Genomic DNA, 20,539 nt, shown 5'->3' with positions numbered 1-20,539 from the left:
ATGCTTGGTAAGAAATGTATGCATTATCCTGCCCATGTAATTGTAACCCCTCTGTACAATATGTTCACAAATAAAATAAAATAAAATTAAAAAAATAAATTTTGAGTACAGGAGGTTATACCTTGACCATCAAATCAAAGATAATTAAATGTACATTAGTCATAAGCATTTTGTTCTTTTACAGTACAAAGCACCATAATCTTTCTTTCCCCAACATAGGCCAGTGAATACATTTCTATATCTGAATTTTTCTCAAAGTCCAGCAAATCTATAGCATTATGATGTATTAGTACTCTTGCTAACTAGCTGAAACCCATTTTTAATTTAGCCACTCTTTTTTATGAAACCTGGGTATGTCAAAAATGGTAGAAGGTAAACTACCTGAAATTCTAGGTTCCTAATTTTACTACATCAGTGTCTTCTTTTCTACTGAAGATTCTATATTGCAGTAACTTTATATGAAAACTTTCTCCTTCAGTGGTATGATTTTATTTATTGCCGTGTAGTCATTCCTGTGGCATGTGCAATATACATCCATTAGCACATATTGCTTGTTAAAATTGGGGTTTCAAATGTTACTTCCATACATGCATACAATGTCCCCTAATTAGATTTACCACCTAAATCATACTCCTTTAAAACAGGTTCCATTGTTGCATTTTTCATGCAATCATTTTTCATGAATATTCAAATACTTGAACAATATCTACCTTCTTTACCTATATTTTACTAAAGCTTCTTTATCTAGTAGAATATATGGACCTACTGTAACTGTAATATGAGGAGGAAAGATATTGTGCACACAGGAAGTATTTTAAAAGGTATTAATCAATTCCTAGAAATCACTGGAAAGTGTTTTTTTTTGTGTTAGACATATAGAGGAAAATGAAAAGCTTTTGATTATTGGCATTTTCAATAATGGGAGAAACCAACAATTTTTAAAGCATATGCTATTTCCATAATCAGGGAAAATTTCCTTAGCAAAAGTAATTATAAGAACCTTTTACAACGTCTTCTAATTATCTGCTTTAGTATTAGACACATATCACAATCCATTAGGGAATACTTAACAACATAATGAGACATTGCTATAATGAAGACACATACACATTTATGTATGTATATCTCTATACATAGAGATACATTTTTAAACAATGTTTTCTATATATCAAAGTGTAAATGTCCTTCTAATGAGAATAAAACTAGTTGAATTAATATATTCTCCCTAGGAACATTATGGAGGTAAGTGAATTTATGTACTATATCCATGAACCATTTATAATAAATTTCAATTATCTAATATACAGGATGAAAAATTACAGATCTTAATGTTGGGAAAGACCTCAATGGTGCTTTGGCTTATCTTCTCTCATTTCACAAATGAAGCAGCTGAGACTCAACAAAATTAAGTGAATAACTCCAAGTGTCATTAGTATACATAGAAACAGACACACACACTGTCATCCTGATGGGCAAGATAGTTGAATGTGTTATGATGGTTTTAAAACCAACTATCTTCATAACTGATGTCTTTAGAAGTAAATCCCCTTGGATGTTGGATACTTTCTATATTATATTTTCTATTGTATATCAAATGGCATATTCAGAAACAAGTTAGTTTATACTGCTTTATATCTCCCTAACTGATCAATCCACTTTTTTTTTCTTTTTGTTGGTCATGGGGTTTGTCCCTCAACTCTTCAGCTCAAGGCTAGCGCTCTACCACTTGAGCCACTTCCGGTTTTCTGGTGGTTTATTGGAGATATGAGTCTCGTGGACTTTACTGCCTGGGCAGGCTTTGAACCGTGACTGTCAGATCTCAGCCTGCTGAGTAGCTAGGATTATGGGCTCTCAGCTGATCAATCCACTTCTACGACACATTGACATGAGAGGAGATTGTGGGAGAAGTACAAGAGTCATCTTTTCTTTCTTTCTTTTTATTTTTTTTTTGGGTCCGGTCGTGGAGCCTGAACTCTGGGCCTGGGCACTGTCCCTCAGCTCTTCAGCTCAAGGCTAGCGTTCTACCACTTGAGCCACAGTGCCACATCCGGCTTTTTTCTTTTTGCTTATGTGGTGCTGAGGAATCGAACCCAGGGCCTCATGCATGCAAGGCAAGCTCTCTACCACTGAGCCACCTTCCCAGCCCAAGAGTCATCTTTCTATGTAAATGCTTACCTCCCATGGAAATTGCTGCGCATCATTTGTCATAACATTGTAAGTCACGCATCGCATGTTTTATCACAAACAGAGGGGAAAAGACTCTCAATTCTACACTCAACCGACTACAGGACCAGGAGAAACTACATTTTACAAAAGATAGATGGTAAAACATTTTACAGTGCTTATGCAGAAGTTAGAGCAATACTCTTAGAATAGTGAGATTTTATAGTTAAGAGTTTAGGTTTTAAGCAAGAATGATTTGACCAGTGGTATATCCAAATCAAAACCATGATAGAACAAGCTTCTACTGTGGTCCTCTTGAGGTATTTTAAAAGACTACTATGTTAACCTTTATTACATGTCATGAGACTTCCCACTTAAAGAAGTCTGTATCAAATATTAATTTAGGGATGCCAACAATACTCAGTGTACCTAGAAAAACATAGTGAAAATAATCAGTAAATTGTTCATTTCTGGTCTCTTGCTATCAGAGAAGCAGAGTTAACACACTAATAGCTAAGCTTAGAAGAAGAAAATGATCAATGGCAAAGAGGATAGCCACATTTGAAATGACATGATCCATTATAAGAATCAGATGTTAAATTGCTTCCTGCACTGAGCACACTCAATTAAAAGCCTGCACAGTGAGATCATCTCAATGGTTAAATATGCTCTGTGGGAACAACCTTTATGGAGCTTAAAAATCTCAGAAGGATTATTCCTATCATGACACTTGAGATTTGGAAGGCATTTCCTTTCCCTATTTTTCAATTTGGTAGTTTTATTAAGAAGCCATTAGTATGAGAGGCTGCTGAGTTTGGGATCATAGTTATTCACCTTTTTTGCTTCTATGAGCAAGAGAAGCTTCCTGTGGGCTTTTTCTATTGAATCCAGAATGAATGAATGTGGCTGTGGTTCAGAATTTGAGGATAAAAGTTTGTCATTCACTCAATTGGTCTGTGATGTCATTCACCTCCTTTTCATTAAGCTAATTTATTCACTATAGCTCTGGTTCTCTATCTCACTTTAGTCTCTTTTGATAAGGGTAAGAGTATGAAGCTTATGTGAACACTAGACAGAATGAAATAAGTAGATAGAGTTCCTGTTTGGAGGTTTGTGACTAAACAGGTCTATGACTTTTGATTAGTCATTTAGCCTCTCTGGTTCTCAGATTACCCTTGTTTTTTTAAAAGCATATATTTCTTATTCATTATTCATCATTTATCTCTCCCGGCCAGACTCCAGGGCTCTCTAAGTATAGGAATTTTTATTTTATCTTCATGATGTATCCCAAAAGCTTAACACATGGCACACAGTAGGTGTTTAAGAAAAAGTTCTTCAATAGATGAACTGAACATTTTTTCATATAGCAGTAATGTTAGATTATTGTAGAATGTAAAAAAAAATCCCAAGGTATAAAATCAGAGTTAGTGCAAATCCCTGCCTGCATTTACATCTACATAGTCACCAAATTCTGTTTCTTAACCTCTATGGCATCCGTCCTTTCCTTTCTATCTGCAATTAAATTTCTTTTTATCGAATTTTCATCATTTTAAAATATATTATCAAACTATTTCCAGAGTTCCTGGGTTACGTTGTGGTATATTAGGTGTAGTAGAAATGAGGATTATTCAACTTTAGGACATTTGAAAGAACCTGCAAAGAACTGGCAGTAGGAAATTTGAGAAATAACTACAGGAGAATATAGAATCAGGACAAAAGGTCAAACACAAATATCTACAGCAGTGAAAAACAAAGATAAAACAACAAATAGGTAACAGCCAAATTGCAGTGAAATACTAACTCACAACACATTGAAGTTGCTTGTGATTTACGATAACATAACACATCATATTTTAAGAAGTACTGCCTTTGGGAAAGATTAGAATAGAGGAAGGTGAAATAAGAAATAAGTCCAATGTACCTGTGGAACAGTCAGATCCAGTCCACTTGGGGTCACAACTGCATACTCCAGTGTCCAAAAGAAAAGTCCCATGTCCTGAGCACTGTTCTTGACAAATAGGAAGTGGAGTTTCACAATTGACTCCTCCCCAGCCAGTAGAACAATGACATTCTCCTTTTACACAGATGCCATGGCTGGAACACATTGGATCTAAGCAGTCCTCTGAAGGTCCAAGAAAAGTGAGAAGGAAGGTTAATAGGGAACAGGTGTGGGATAATGGAACAGAGATATTCACATTGATTTCCTAGAATTATATCATTAATGTTGCTTTAATTAGGCAATAAAATGACTCACTCAAACATTGTGTCCAAACCAGAAGATTATTAACACTTAAAAATATGGTACGGTATCATAAAGGTTACAACCTAAATTTGGAAGAAAACAGTCATACATATGCTGTGTGAAATTGAGAACAGTTTGCAGTACCCCCACACAAATGGGTGGGAGGACCAGTACGGCCCCTCGAATTGGAATTTTTCATGTCATTTTATATCTCTTCTGAAATTAGAATGATAGCTTTTATTTTGATGTGTCTGGGAGTTTATATAAAATTTTTAAGCTTTGATTATTCAAGCTATTGTGCAAGGTGCTCACTGTTGCATGAAATAAAATTTACATGTTTATTATAATCTCTCATTTATTCCTTAGAAACATCGAAAATACAACATTTTAAACTTAATTTAAAAATTCTTTTCTTTATGTATTCTCTTTCTATCAAGACACTCTGATACAGTTTTCAATGTCTTAGAATGTGACAGAACCAATTCCTTTTGCCAGTGATTTTGTGAGTCTGGAAATTTTTTGTGTTTTAACAAATGTATGAATTATTTGAAAGGCAGGTTACAATGCTTATCTGGAGAAAAAGTGTTTTGTGCTTTAGAATGAGTAATGTTCCATGAGAAATGGACAGATTGACTTCCACGTGAATAAGATGAAGACAAATAACTTATTACAATGAAGATTATTCATTAAATTAGTTTTACAGCAATGGAAATAGATTGATACAACTTACTTGCATTTGCAAAACTGTTTTAATTTTAGGGTGTGGCTTGTTATCACAGAATAGATTAAGTCAAACTGAACACTATTGTAATTAGGGTCATTTGCCATTAAAATTAGCCTAAGGTCTCGGGGTCATTCACACATTACTTTAATATTTAAGCCAATTGAAAGATAATTAACCAGAGGTACATCTAATTTAATTCATTGTTTTGGAGGGGAAGTAAAATCCAGAGTATAGAATTACTTTTAGTCCAAGTATAGTTTGTTATATTAAGGTACAATATTTTTAGTAGATAAAATAATATTTAACTTAATATAATGTAACAACCTGTTCCATTGTGTTTTCATGTTAGTCACATTTATATGATGTGAGTGAAACTTAAATCAAGGGCAAAATTGAAGGCACCATGTATAGGTAATGTCCTGGATGTAAGAACATAGGATATGAACTGAATGCAAGACAACTACTGCTGTTTGGTGACAATTGATTGCTACCGTGTACTGATATAGGCCCATGGTACAGATTTCTAATTGTAAAGAACTCAAAATAGCAGCTAAATATCAGACTTTTCTATTTTGAAATTTTGAAAACTAAGTCACATCGAGTAACAATAATTTTTAAAAGCCACATCATATGTGAACCAAACAACACCCATCCATAGGTCTGGTTCAGATCTTGGGTTCTTGGTCTATGACCTCTCTTTTTAAATACCCTTAAATAGGCTAATACCCTTAAATAGGCTAAATATTCTTCCTTGCTAGATTAGCTATTCTAAAAAATTTCCTCAGTGCCCTGGAAGAGAAAAATTTAAGATAAATACTCTCATAACTTATTACAAAATTAAAATTAGGATATAATGAATTACGATACGTGATTTTCATTGAAAATTGTAGATACTGTCCAGTTAACTGTGTGTATCCACACAGATACTGAATTTACAATTTCAATATAATAACTGCAGTTTGATTATCACAGAAATACTTTCTAATATAAATTTAGGAACTCCAGTAACTTGGCTAGGCCTCATGCCATTCATTGGAATAGACAGAGTTTTCATACCAAAGTCCTCTTGCTGCTAATTGAAGGTGGAAAACTGAAGTCTTGCTTATTCATTGAGTGGAATGAAATTAAACCCTTTAGAATGCTGTGTAATAGTCTTAATGAGCAAATCTTTAAAGAGCAATTATAGTGCATTTTCAGCAGCCCCTTCCCTGAACAACATTTGTGATGAGATCTTCTCCTGTAACAGTAATGGTTTAAGATTATTTCTGAAATCAGTTGTATTTGAGGAATGTGGCATGAAAAAGGTCTGATTACTAACAACCTTATTTTCCAATGTGTTTCTTCAAATGATAAAACTATTGCCATTTCAAAATATTTTTGTGACAATTACACTGGGTTGAATATACTATAAAGGCATTGCTCTGAAACTCATTAGTTAAATGCCTACTTCTTTTGGCATGGAGGTTGTTTCAGCATGAGGTATATAAAAATACATTATATATAGAAATAATGAGATTAGTAATTATAAACCACTCTTAGAGAAAACATTGGCAAAATGATTTTAAATGTATATATAGCATTATTTTTATTATATTCTTCAAAAGAATGTGTTGTAGAACTCATTCTCTAATAATGAATGCACATGAATTAACAGAAAAGTTACCTATATGGAATTTCCCGTTATAAATCAGTATTAGACAGCCATACCTATAATCTGAGCTACCAGGAGGATGAGATTTGAGGATCATGGTTCACAGGCAGCCTGGGCAGGAAAATCCATGAGACTCTGATCTCCAATTAATCACCAAAAAGCCAGAAGTGGAGCTGTGGCTCAAGTGATAAAGTGCTAGTCACAAGCAAAAATGCTCAGAGACAGCACTCAGGCCCTGTGTTCAAGCCCTCGTATTGGCACACACCCACACCCACAAATAAAACCCAAAATCTATTTGAAATGAGAAGGAATATCCTATACTACGGTATCATAGTTACAATCCCATTTATAATATTAGATGTAGTCAGAAGAGATACGAGGTTACTTGATCCTAACCCTTTATTCCTTGTAGTAAGCTGATGTTGAACATGTATTGTTTGAAAAAACAAAACAAAACACTTGCATCTCTATGAGAAGTACAGATCCACACTTTGTAAAATTCAGTGAGAGAAAAGCTTGAAGAAATAGATTGAAATAGGATCCTGACCTTCCTCACAGATTTCTCCTTTGTATCCTGGCACACAAATGCAGACTCCCATAATGCAGGTACCATGGCCAAAGCATGTTGGGTCAATGCATTGTTCTTCGGGAACATCACACTCTGGCCCTTTCCATCCATTCCGGCAGACACAGTGTCCTTTCTCATATTCTCCATTGCCACCACACAGCACAGGGCATGAATCTGCAGAGTGAATGTGTAATGTTTTCATAATGCTTTCAAAATTCCTAAAGAATTCTCTTTTGATTCCTGTGTAATATTTCAGGCAATGGTATTGCTTCTCTCTTACTCATGATTAAAGAAGCATATATTCACAATTAACAAGTTTTCCTCTCCTTCATGTCTCCCACTTACCAGAGAGGTAACAGTGTTTAAAAAGAAATGTACTCATTTCCTTACTTACTTTTACTTTTTCCACCACATTTATAAGAAATAAAAGAAACATAAAAAGTTTTCCTCTTTCAGGAGAGGAATAAAGATTAAATGATGAAGAGATCTTGAGTGGAGAAAAACTGCTTTCTTTGAATTTCACCATTCTTTTAAATAATTGTTACTATTATTATTGTTATCTTAATGGAGGGTTTTCTCTGGGGACTTTAAAAACTAGCAAATAGAGGGGTGTACATATTATACTATTATTTAAAAAGTAGCAAATGGGGGTATAAATATTATATTATTCTTTAAGACTGTGTAGTTAGGTTCATAATGGCTACATGATAGATATCTACTTCCATTACACATTGTGCAAAAATGTATTAGAAATACATATTCTGGTTTGCTCTCATATGTCTCTATATTAAAACTATAAACTTTTTTAGGACAGAGGCTCTATATTGTCTTATTCATTTGTTAAATATCATCTATGGGGCTGGGAAGGTGGCTCAGTGGTAGAGCACTTGCCTTGCATGCTTGAGGCCCTCGGTTCGATTCCTCAGCACCACATAAGCAAAACAAAAAGAAAAAAGCCAGAAGTGGAGCTGTGGCTCAAGTGGTAGAATGCTAGCCTTGAACTGAAGAGCTGAGGGATAGTGCCCAGGCCCAGAGTTCAGGCCCCACGACCAGACCCCCCCAAAATATCATCTATGACCTATATACTCTTCCACTACTCCTCAAGATCTGTCTTGGTGCTGTAAACCAAGTGTTTTAGAATTTTCTGGGACTAACCTAAAGAAACTAAATGTGCGAGAAACTTAAGATGAAAGTAGTTACAGACTGAAAGCATGAAGAATACATTGGAAATGAAGAGACACCATATCTAAAATAAAAGCTACATGTCTAGATGTGTGATTCTCCAAAAGCGAAGGAGACAAAGAGAATGTGTGATAGAGACCAACATTGAAATTCATTCCATCTGTGAATGAAGATGGCATAATGAAACTCACTGAAATCTGTTGAGTAATAAGGAATAGAGAGAGGGAGAAATTGAGAGTAAATGAGGGGGTTCTTCTGACTAAAGTACTTGTGTGTGTGTGTGTGTGTGTGTGTGTGTGTGTGTGTGTGTGTGTGTGTGAAATACCATGGTGAACCCACTTGGAGCAATTAACTTACATTTAAAAATGAATGACAGGAGTTTAATACAGTTCCTGTCAGGGTGTAAGTATTAGTGGGAGGGGAGGATGAATAGAGAGAGTGAGGATGGATGTGGGTGGAATATGGTCAAAATGCTTTATGTAAATGTGTGAAAATTACATGTCATTGAGACTGGGAAAGGCAGAGGAGGATGAGAGAGGATGACAGAGGGAGTGAGTCTGATCAAGGCACATTGTATGCATATATAGGCACATCAAAATGAAACCCGCTGGAAGAACTAGTTGATGCTAATTAAAAACTGGGAAAAATACAATGCAAAGCACTTAAAACTATGGGTGAATGTAGGAAACAGTATAGTGTACTGTTTAACTTCTGCATTTCCATTGTTTTAACTTCTAGGCCACTCATCAATTTGGTGATTAGCCACCTTTTCTGGACCCACTAGTTTGTATAAGTACTTACTAACTGTCCACTTTTAAACAAAGTCTACTGTGTTTTAATTTAGGGGACAAATATAAGCATTATGTAATCTAGGTTCCCATCTCCGGTGTTAGGTAACCTTGGAGAAATTGCTTAACCTCTCTTTGATCATCAAAGTGGGATAATTGTAGATCTACCTCATAGGACTATTGTAGAAAGTAGGAATTAAAAAGAATTCAGGGCTGAGACGTAGCTCAGTGGAAAAGCACTTGCCCAGCAAGTGCAACATCCAGAGTTCGATCCCCAAAACCAAAAAAGAAAACACATATAAGAAAACACTTATAAAAGGTAATTCACCATATTTAGAAAAGACCTAGCTAGGAAGTGCTCAGCTTTTTGTGGTAGGGGTTAGTACTACTATTGTCAATATCATTGCTACTAAAGTGACATCTATCTCCCTAAAGCAATCAAAGTAACTGAGTAACATTACCTCTAGCACAGTCAGGTCCAAGGAATCCTGGGAAACAGTGACAATGGCCAGAAATACACTCTCCATTTCCATTGCAATTGGTGGAGCAGTCATCCATTATTTCTGTTAATACAAAGGGAAAGAAAAAAATGAGCAAGACTTTAGGCCAAAAATCCCTTGATATTTCTTTTCTGATGAAAGAATTTTGCACCTATACCAATCTTGCCTTCTGCTGTCTTCAGAGCACTTTCTGCTCAAAATCAGTTGTGGAAGATTTTTGTAAGATATATATTGTTGGAGATTATAAAAGAACTAAAAACCAACTTCATCTTTGAAGTGATAAAGGATCTAGATTAATTGTATTGAGACAATAAAGTTAAAATACATGAAATTTAATAAGAGACTTCTCAAAACCCAAATAGGCTTAAAAATAAAACAAAAAATAAAGACTGTTTATTCTCCGAAGTTAAGGTGTAGCAAATAAAGTTTCTTCTTAGCAACTTGAGATATTTAATCTAGTGTCCTGACAGCTTAAATATGATAATAAGTATTACAATTTCATTAAATCATGAAAATGGAAGGCTTTTAAAGTTAAGTGTTCATGCTAAATTCTCCAACACTAAAAGCATTAGAACCTAAGTATTTTGTTGAGAAATGTCCTCTTGCCTGTAAATGCTTATCAATTCCTTGCCATTAATTTCATTTCAATCCATAAGGACAATAGTTTATAGGGTAATTCGGAAGGCTTTGAAGATAACCATAGGCAGTTATGGTGACATAAGATGTGAAGTTCTACATAGTAACTTTTCTGAAAATGTATGCTTTTACAAATAACAAATTACAAATGAACCATAGTTTAATATTACATGCTGGCATAATAATGGTCAAATTATGAACCTATAAGTCATGATTGTTGCTATGATTTATTGTTGCAAGTTTTTTTTAGTGTGTGTATGTGCATGTGCACACACATGCCTGCTTGCACACACACGTGCGTGATAGTTTCATCCTCTTCCATTATTCCTTTCTATAAATTCTCCATATTTATACTTTTGGAACCAGAGTTTCATGCTTTGGCTTATGAAATTCATGCTTCTTCTATATACCCATTTTCCTTCGTTTAATCCAAATTATCTTCTTCACTAATTTCATTTGGATAAGATATCCAATCAGAAAGGAAGAAGGGGGTGTTCTTATGCATAAGTAAGATAATCTTGTAGGCTTTTATAGTACAGAAGCCTGGGCTTCAGCTCCAGTTCTACTGAGTGTACTCTGAGGAATGTAGCCTGATAATCTATGTTCTAATACAAATGCCATAGGGTAACTGGCAAAAGCTCACTGTATGAGAACCAAAGCTTTAAATAATATGTGACACAGAGAACATGTGATTGTATATATTGCAGTTCTGCCTTGGGCAGAATAAAAAGCAACAGAAAGTAGTATCTCATTCCATTGGGGGATCCTTAGAAATTTGAGAATGAATCCAGTGACTGTATGGAGAGCTACCTTAATCATCAGTCAGGAGAGATCACTCTTGTTACTTCACATGAACACATTAGATCCCACTTTGCAGGTCTAAGATAGTTGCTTTATCTATCAGTGTTTGAAAACTAAACCAGATAACAAGTAACACGTACCATTAGCTGAACTACTTCTGAGTTGGCTAGAATGTGACATTGAGGAAAGTGTCAATCAGTATCAACTTATTACAATATTAGTTATTTCCAGAAAAATAATTGTATTATTATTTCACAAGTAATTTTAAAACACTATAAAAAGCGACTTGTGTTTTGCTTAGAGTTGAAGTGATTAATTTTCTACTTATCTAGATTTCTTGAACCAAGTAATAGTGGCAGTTCTTGAATCTATATTTGGATTCTTCCTGTCTTGATTAGGTAATAAGAGGACATGAAGAAAGCTTTCAAATGTCAGTAGAGTTGAATTTCATTTTAAACAAGAACCTATTGACAATGTTATAGAAGCTGACTTGGGAGATTTGTTACTTTGACAATAGCTGCTAACTAACATGTGCTACAAAATTAAGGTTTAAAAACCTCTACATCTTATTAACTTATCTCAAAGCTACTTCTAGGTCCCCACTGCCATATAGAGCTTAAATCCAGTTATGCAAATGAGAAGAAAAGGCAATAAAAAAGGGAAGCTTTCACTTCCATTGGGTATCAAAGATGCATTCAGACAGCTTGGAGAGTCAGAAGCAGATGAATATAGTAGTAAAGCAAAACTACCTATTAACAAAAAGAAAGGTTTTGTTTAGGTTGGTCTATAATAGGTATCATCTTCTATCTTTTAAAGCTTATTTCACAATCATTTCTGAGACTCTAGTTCATTATTATTATTAATTTTGAAGTGACATGATTAAACCCCTGTTTATATAACACAAGAGGAAGTATTTACATCTATGTTAGTGGGATAGGTTTTGCTTCTGGTAGTTTTTCTCATAGGAGGAAAAGCATAAAGGTAACAGGTAATTTTATGGAATGAGTATAGGTTAAAAGTCATGTTCTGGGGCTGGGAAGGTGGCTCAGTGGTAGAGTGCTTGCCTTGCATGCATGAGGCCCTGGGTTCAATTCCTCAGCACCACATAAGCAAAAAGAAAAAAAAGCTGGAAGTGGCGCTGTAGCTCACGTGGTAGAATGCTAGCCTTGAGCTGAAGAGCTGAGGGACAGCGCCAGAGTTCAAGCCCCACGACTGGACCTCCCCAAAAAAAAGAAAAAAGAAAAAAAAGTCATGTGCTTTGAAATCAGACATACTGGATCTCAAATCTCAATTTTGTCACTTGTTGACTGACAGACCTTGTGAAATTTATTTACTCTTCCCAAGTCTATGTTTTCTTATTTGTAATTTAAGAATCACTATGTGTAAGCTCTCAGGATTTTGATGAGAATCCAATAAGCTAATTGAATGCAAAGTGTCTGGTAGATTGTTTGAGAAACTATCCCTCTTATGTGGCATGTATTATCATGCTATGGAGCAAGATGCTTGTGATCAGGGACTATTGACTACTCTGCTTATACTACTGAAAAATTATATATATATATATATGTATATATATGCCATTTAACATTAACAATAGTACTTGTTAATTTTATGCCCATCCTCATAAGTAGTAGGCCAAATGTAGCTACAATGCACTGGTTTTAACATTCTGAAAGAGATAAATGATCAGCATTTATAACATATTCACATAAGCCATACTTTGTTTAAAGACATATATTAATGTCTTTTCACTCTGAGATAAACTATAAGAACATAAAACATCTAATGGAAAGATAAGGATAAATGATTTACATGCCTTTGAATATTTTTAGAAATTTATTTGAATTTTCTTTAAATGGGACAGTAGGAGAATCATTCTGTTGCTTCTATTATTAAAAGAACAATACAGAATAAAAAGAACTGTACCTCAGAATCAAGAGGCAAATATGTAATTGTTTGTGAAACTGACAGCTTGATATCTGGATGACAGAAATGGATCTCACAGCTAGTGATCCATTTGGGATGAGGTAAGTTACAGGAAGAAGTTCCAAGCATATTTCTGGGCCTACTGATTTTCAAAAAAGTTAATAGTGTGGTTAGTGTTTTTAACTTGAACTGAAATATTAAACAAAAGAAAGAAATCCTTCACAAATATTTTGTATCTTTTAGTTTCTCTAATTTCGCTGGAGAAAATATCTCTTATAATTTAATACCATTCATATTATCAAACTTAGGCTTTGATATTTTCAGTGTGATAACTTCAAGAGATGTATTGTGTGTGCCAAAAGAATGACATGAGTGAATATTTTAAAAACTAATTTAACAAATTTTTGTCTTTTGAAGTTGGAAGATCAGTGGAATTTTTCTTTAGAGAAAAAAAATAAATCATCAGTACAATTTTACAGCTTTTCTGATTACTTTAAAGGAAAGCTTTTAATAATCTTATGGCTGGGATACCATTTTCTACACACTCAAGGTCTTCGAAATCAAATAAAAATAGAACATAATTGTTATAAAGAGCAGATGGTATATCTATTAACAGTCAACACCGTCTTCCTAAACATATGGCTGAGCAGGTTAACTAAAGGATAAAAATGGTGAGATCTGCGTAGAAAATTGACAGCTGTAAAATATTTTTCTTTTTTTCTAAAGATGTGTTTGAGAGAAATTCACACAATATAATACTGTGTCTATGAGCTGTTTACCATCAAGACTCTAAAATTGCTAAAGTGCTCAGCCTTATTCACACAAAGGGTCATGGGGAATGAAGGTACTAAAAATGACAAAAGACTGAGATGTCTTTGACTAACTAAGGTGACAGAGAATAAAAGTGTGTATAGGCATTGTATTTACAGAGAAAATGTTTTAAAAAGCCCTGAGCTCACTGAAAGAGTCATTGTGATGATTATCAAACTAAAAAAAATTCTGCAAGAAAGGGCTTTGAATGACTCAAGTTATTATTATCCTTAATATTTTTCTCTAACTTTTTTATGTTGAATTTTTTGAAGCCTTAATGGTTCTAGATACAGTTGTTCTAAAGGACTGCATTGATGGTAGGGTTTTTTTTTCTGTTTTAAAGGGTATTTATTTTCTTTTAATAAGATAATTTAATAATAAGAAATAGGCTTCTTTCATTTATTTCCTTCTCCAAATTATTTTATCTATGTAGTCTTGGTAATAATATTACCCAAGTCATTATTCATGTTGAGAACATATAAAAATATAAATGGCAAATGTTCTGGATTAGAAGAAAATATGAGAGAATTTTTTTAAAAAAAATCTTACAAAGGAGAAGAAAAAGAAGGCAAAAAGAAAACACAAGAGGGAATATTCAACTCTTCCTGTTTTCCTTGTTAAATAGAGAAATAAAAAGGGATGCTGGAACAAGAGAAGATGTAAACCAAGATGATATGACTTTAAATAAATATGTGTCTATAAAAAATCTTAGCCAGCACTTAACATCAATGAGAACCATAACAGTGGCTTTTCTCAGTTACCTATCCTGAGTAAGAAGTTTAAGGTAGAAGGAACAATAAGTTGAAATAACACCTGTATTACTTTTCATCATCTATGTCTTTTTAGTTTACTCTCAGTGCAAAAAAATAGCCAAAAAAAGCTTACCAATTGCTGTAGTTAACACGAATACTTGTTCCATCTTTTTTCCATCATTGTAAAATGCTAGATACCAAGGCCCTTGATCCATATACTCTATGAAACCTGTCTCCTGGAGCGAGGTTAAAATTAGGTTCCTAGGAGAGTGCTGGGTATCATCAGAGCCTTTGGAGTCCTGCTTCACCAATTGTTTGCCATCCATTAGCTTTACAAAATCAAACTGGAACAAACATAAACACAAATATAGACCTGAACTACTTTTATTTTGGACTGATAACCATCTCTAATTTCAGTGGATTTATTTAATACACCTTTGCTTTGGGGATCTGCAAAGTGAGAAAGAAGATTAGTAAACGTTAAGTATATTTACTGTCAAAAGCATTTATTAATTCTGAAAAAAAATTAATGCTATTTTTATAAATGTTGTTCAAAATGGTAAAAGTAAAAAAGACTTAAAAATAAAAATATTTATTATTACATAAGAGAATCTTGACATTTTACTGAAGTGGCTAATAGATGAAAGTGGAAAACACATATTCTGCTTAGAAATGTGACCTTTACAAATTAAAATCAATTTTACTTTTTAAAATAAATAAGTAAACAGTCAAAAATTTACGAACATTCATCATAATTTACTGCCTTTGTGGTTACAGATCTAAATATTCAAAGGACTGCTTTTACTCTAATCAGCACATTTCTTTGCAAATTCATTTCCTAAGAATCACGTTTGAATGGCATTCTGATTCCTTGTCTATTCTTAGGTAGAATGTAAGGTTTTGACTCTAGTAGTGTATGTTGGAGTAAAAAGTATAAGCTAGATATTTATTTCTTTTCATACCTCTTAGATAAATCAAAATTTCAAATGGTTTAATGTAAGGAAGAAATAAGGCAAGTAAAACAAGAGAAACGAGGTGGCTTAGGTTTATAAAAGGGCTATGTAAACTATAGAATTTTTACATATTAGAGTTATGAACTATCATTCACAGAAAAATTTATACCTGTAAGACACAACCTGCCTTTTCATCTCATCTCCCACAACTGTCTGATTGATGTGCATTCCTTCACTGAACAAGCAGGTGAGGATATACCGAACCACTGAACAGGGTGAAGGCAGTGAAGCTAAGATGAAAGGGCTGTGAACTCAAGATCATTCTGTTTCAGGAAGCAGGGATAGAGTTTAGAGTATTTTCTTAAACCTGCTTTCCTGAAACTGCTCTGCTAAATGTATTTTTTATTTCTCCATACTAGTTTTATTTTCATTAGTTTGAGTGTGAGTATTTTGGAAAGTTCTTCATTACAAAGATTTTTTTTTGTTTCTATCACTTTTGACTCCTACACACTCCATAAATCACAAACTGAATTGTTCAACCCACCATCTTCTAAAGGGATTTAAGAAAATACCTATTATATCAAATACCTGAGTATGTGTAGGGGGAATGTTTCTTCTGCCATAAATCCCCAGAAGAGAGTCCTTGGCTAAAGAAATATTGAATTTCAGATATATAGGATGGTGGATAGTAATCTGGAAACGCCAGAATAAGCCAGGTGGAATGGTCTGCATAACCTGTGCGCCAATGTCGACTTCTCCAGTGTCAATTGCTCGTCCCTTCTGAAACACTGGTTTGAAAAGCAGAGAAAATTACATATCAGATTAATCTTACTTTATATAAAGCAACACATTCTTTTTCAGCTTTTCAAGAACAGATCTATGAAAAACACTTGCTCAGCTTTTTCTTCCTCCCCATACCACCCATCTTTCAAGGTCTTGTCCAAATTAAATAGCTTCTAAGGAGCCTTCTCTGACCAAGTACTATGTCAGATTCTTCTTTCTCTTAAATTCCTATTGCGTTTATTTCAATCAATTTGATTCATTTTAACCATTATTTACTGAGTTCTGTCTTGGTAGCTACAAGAGTTACAAAGATGAATAAGATGCAGTTTGCTCTCAAGGAGCTTTGAAAATCACTGAGGAAAAGGTGTATGTATACAAATAACCACACTGTGAAGAAAAATAAGTTCTCTGGGTATCCCACAAGTGAAAGTGTGTGTTAGTTACTTTTAGCACTTTTCACTATCTAATATAACATGTATCTTCATTATTTATGGTTTACTGTGTTTACCCCCAGTAAAGGCAAGCATTATGAAGTCGAGGATAATGGTTGTTTGATTTCATTTTTATTAAATATATGTTTTTACTGTAAAGATACTGTACAGAGGGATTACAGTTACATGAGTAAGGTAATGAGTACATTTCTTATTGAGCATTGTTACCACCTCCTTTGTTTTTCCTCTACCATCCCTTCCCACCTCGTCAACTCCTCACTCTCCCCACCAAAGTTGAAAAGTTCGTTTTCTTTTTTTCTTTTTTTTGGGGGGGGGTTCCAGTCGTGGAGCCTGAACTCTGGTCCTGGGTGCTGTCCCTCAGCTCTTCAGCTCAAGGCTAGCGCTCTACCACTTGAGCCACAGCGCCACTTCCGGCTTTTTTCTTTTTGCTTATGTGGTGCTGAGGAATCGAACCCAGGGCCTCATGCATGCAAGGCAAGCACTCTACCACTGAGCCATAGTGTCTTGTACATCTCATTGCTACAATGGGCCTACCTGTATCCTTATTAAAGCATTTTGTTATTTCCCTTCCCCTCCCCAAATCAGAAAAATGTATATACAAGATGCATGGCACCAGAATCAAATACAGTGAAAACAGGGGTTATACCATCAGGGAAGAACATACAAAAAAAGCAAAAAAATCACATAGTACATTAGTAGTACATTAAAAATAACAGCAAGAAAGATAAGCCCTCTTGTGTTCCCATCTTCATTTCTTTATCTCCAGAATCTAGAAGGATGTAGGTAAATGCAGGCAAAGGATTTAAGTTATAGATATATACTTATTGAATTAATGAATCAAAACTGGTTAGTATAGGGCATAATACTGAACATGAACTTTACAAGCAGAATGATATGATTTCAACGGAGTTTCTAGAAAGTATGTTAGAACATGGAACCAGGCATGTGGACTAAAATGAAGAGAAGGGGCAGTGTAAAGTAAAGGTGTGGGGTATTTGTCTACATAAATTGAATTGGAAATAAGGATGGTAGGAAAGAATGATATCACATTCTACAGTGCCTTGGATATCAATGGTATTTATTCAGAAAAGGATATAAAGCCATTAAAGGTTTTTAAGAAGAGGGACTATTGTGGTTATACCTCAGTGGTAGAGTACTTGTGTAATATGAGCACGGCCTTATTTTTTTTATCACAATAGAGAAAACTTTTGGGCATAATGGAGAAAGTAATCTTGATGTAGAATATGGAATGAATTAAGAAACAGAGTCACAAAAACAAAATAGGAATTACAGAACAAAGAGTCAACTAAAATGACACAATGACCTGAATTTAAGGTAAGGACAGATAGTTCACGTAGAAAAGGTACATTTCAGTGAAAAATAATTTATAGTAGAGGAAAGAGGAAGGGATAAGAAGCAATGAACGGAAGAGTCTATAATGGCATTTCTCAAACAATGTATATAAGAACGGGGGCTTCTTTTTAACATATTGAGTTTGATTTCGTATATCTGGAGGTAGAAACTTTTTGAAAGTTCCCAAGTGATTCCCATGTTGCATGATCCATGAAAATTAGACATGAATCAAAATTGCTCACATTTGTGTGTCTGAGCCATTTAGACGGTGCTAACTGCAAAATAAGATATTCAATATATCCAAAAGGAGCTAATCTATGTGGGATGTTGAATTTTGAGAGACATTAATTTTTCTTTATTGTTATACTTTCTAATTATTTAGGTCTTCATTTAGCACACATTTCTATGGAATTCTTTGTTTTCTAATAGTAGGGAGAAAAGGAATACAAGTGGAAAAAAAGAATTATTTTGCCTTGATTTTAAGCAAGGAGGATTATACCTCAGGAGGGAAAGTTCAATTTGGCCTCACTCCATACCACCTTTGTATTTTTCCACCATCAACTCTGTCCCCACATCACACAGTTTAAAAACACACATGGTCTCTGTCCTTTGTGTTCACTTGATATAAAATTAACAGCCCATTAAGAAATACACCTGCAGTGACTTTATTCGGAGGCCAATGCCTTGCAGCTTTTAACTCCCTAAAATACCTCCATTATTGCTTTTTGTGTTAAGGCCAAGAGTAATAACTATTTTAAGAATGTTCACTGTTAACTGTTAATAATAGATTTCAAATGCAATTCTGAACATAATTATGTATTACAGGACACATAATTTTGTGGAATTGACATTTACAATAAAATACGCCCTTTGAGATAATAAATGACCAACTGAGGACCTTATTTTTCATTGAAAGTTACTTTTATCCATGTAAGACCAAGCAATTTGGTACCCAAATGGTTGATTATATATTTAACTCTTAGGGTCCTAGAACTGAAAAACAACTCCAATGGGCAGAAGTTTAACCAACTATTTTTATACAAACATTTCTGTTTTCAATTTAATGTTGTTTATTCAACTATCTTCATTAGAGTGTCAACACATCTTAAAATGCACCATTTTGTAGTGTAAATAATGCCATAAAGCAAGGAAAATATTGTAGGGTCAACAAAGCATACTTTTAGGTGCTGAGAACAGATTTTAATAAAGAAATATTCTTGTTTAAAAAATCTGGAAAAAACTGGTTGATGGTTACCAACTTATATAGAGAAGCCTCGGGGAATTCTGAAACGTATTTTTTCCTCATTCTCTAGCACTGTATATTAAATACTAATGCTACTTAAATTTTCAGTAAATTCACTAAATCAAAAGAAATTTATGAAGCTTTGTTGTAGAGTTTCCTGACTACTACCAATATTGTATATTTAGAGCACATGTGCATAAGCCATTTATGAAAATTACTTTTAAAGAAGATGATCCCATCTTTTCAAACTGCATATTAAAGTTAAGATGGGGTAGGTAAACAGAGATAACAACATGGGAGTGACCATGTGGATCATAATTTAAAATAGCAAACCAATCTAGTTGAAGTGATTTGATATTAGAGAAGGAAAATTCTTCTCATAATAAGCAGATGGAATATTTTCCCACCTTTAACCTTTTAGGGCTTGTTCATCAGAAAAGAAGGCATCTCTCTGTTAGTAATATATATCACTAAATAGCCTGCCCATTTTATTATCTCTCAAATTAGTTATGAATATTTAAAATTGATTATTATAATTTTAGTTTGTATTTCACTTTTCTGATTGTAGTTCAAGGGTGGAAAAACCAAAAAGAAGGATATAATTTGCAGGAAATCATTGGGAGTGGGGACAAGATGGCGGAGGAGAAGCTGGAAGCTGAACAAGCTCTCGCATAGAAAGCAGTTTTAGAGTTCCAGTGAACAGTCCTAAGCCAGAGAAACACACCAAGTGTGCCATCACAGGACAGAGAGTTAGACAAGTGAGAGAAAGCCAAGGCAAGAATACACATCTGAGCACCAGCCAGCAACAGCCGCCGCCGGCGGCAGCGGCAGGGTCGCAGTGGAGACTGCAGCCGGGCTATCGGCGGCAGCAGGGTCGCGGTGGAGACGGCGGCGGCAGGGTCGCGGCGGAGACCGCCCCGGGGCTAAACCTGAGCGCTGAGAGTCCGGGACGAAGGAGCCAGACGCAGCAGGCGAGCGGATTCTACTCAACACCAGCAAGAACCGACAAGGA

General features: G+C 34.6%; 1 protein-coding gene across 2 annotated transcripts in view; it reads right to left on the bottom strand.

Annotated features, from left to right (window-relative positions):
• Positions 1 to 20,539, bottom strand: part of Tenm1 (teneurin transmembrane protein 1) — a 621,649-nt gene that overhangs the window by 237,458 nt on the left and 363,652 nt on the right. For both annotated transcript variants that reach the window (XM_013018086.1, XM_013018087.1), the window contains 5 exons: positions 16,285 to 16,484; positions 14,877 to 15,087; positions 9,780 to 9,881; positions 7,328 to 7,522; positions 4,085 to 4,285 (listed from right to left, as the gene is read on the bottom strand). In XM_013018086.1, coding sequence (XP_012873540.1) covers positions 4,085 to 4,285; positions 7,328 to 7,522; positions 9,780 to 9,881; positions 14,877 to 15,087; positions 16,285 to 16,484 — 909 coding nt within the window. The remainder of the gene's footprint in view (positions 1 to 4,084; positions 4,286 to 7,327; positions 7,523 to 9,779; positions 9,882 to 14,876; positions 15,088 to 16,284; positions 16,485 to 20,539) is intronic.

The sequence above is a fragment of the Dipodomys ordii genome, unplaced genomic scaffold (genome assembly GCF_000151885.1).
Source record: "Dipodomys ordii isolate 6190 unplaced genomic scaffold, Dord_2.0 Scaffold38, whole genome shotgun sequence".
Lineage (NCBI taxonomy): Eukaryota > Metazoa > Chordata > Mammalia > Rodentia > Heteromyidae > Dipodomys > Dipodomys ordii.
Note: the sequence above shows the minus strand (reverse complement) of the source record. Positions and strands in the feature narration are given on the sequence as shown.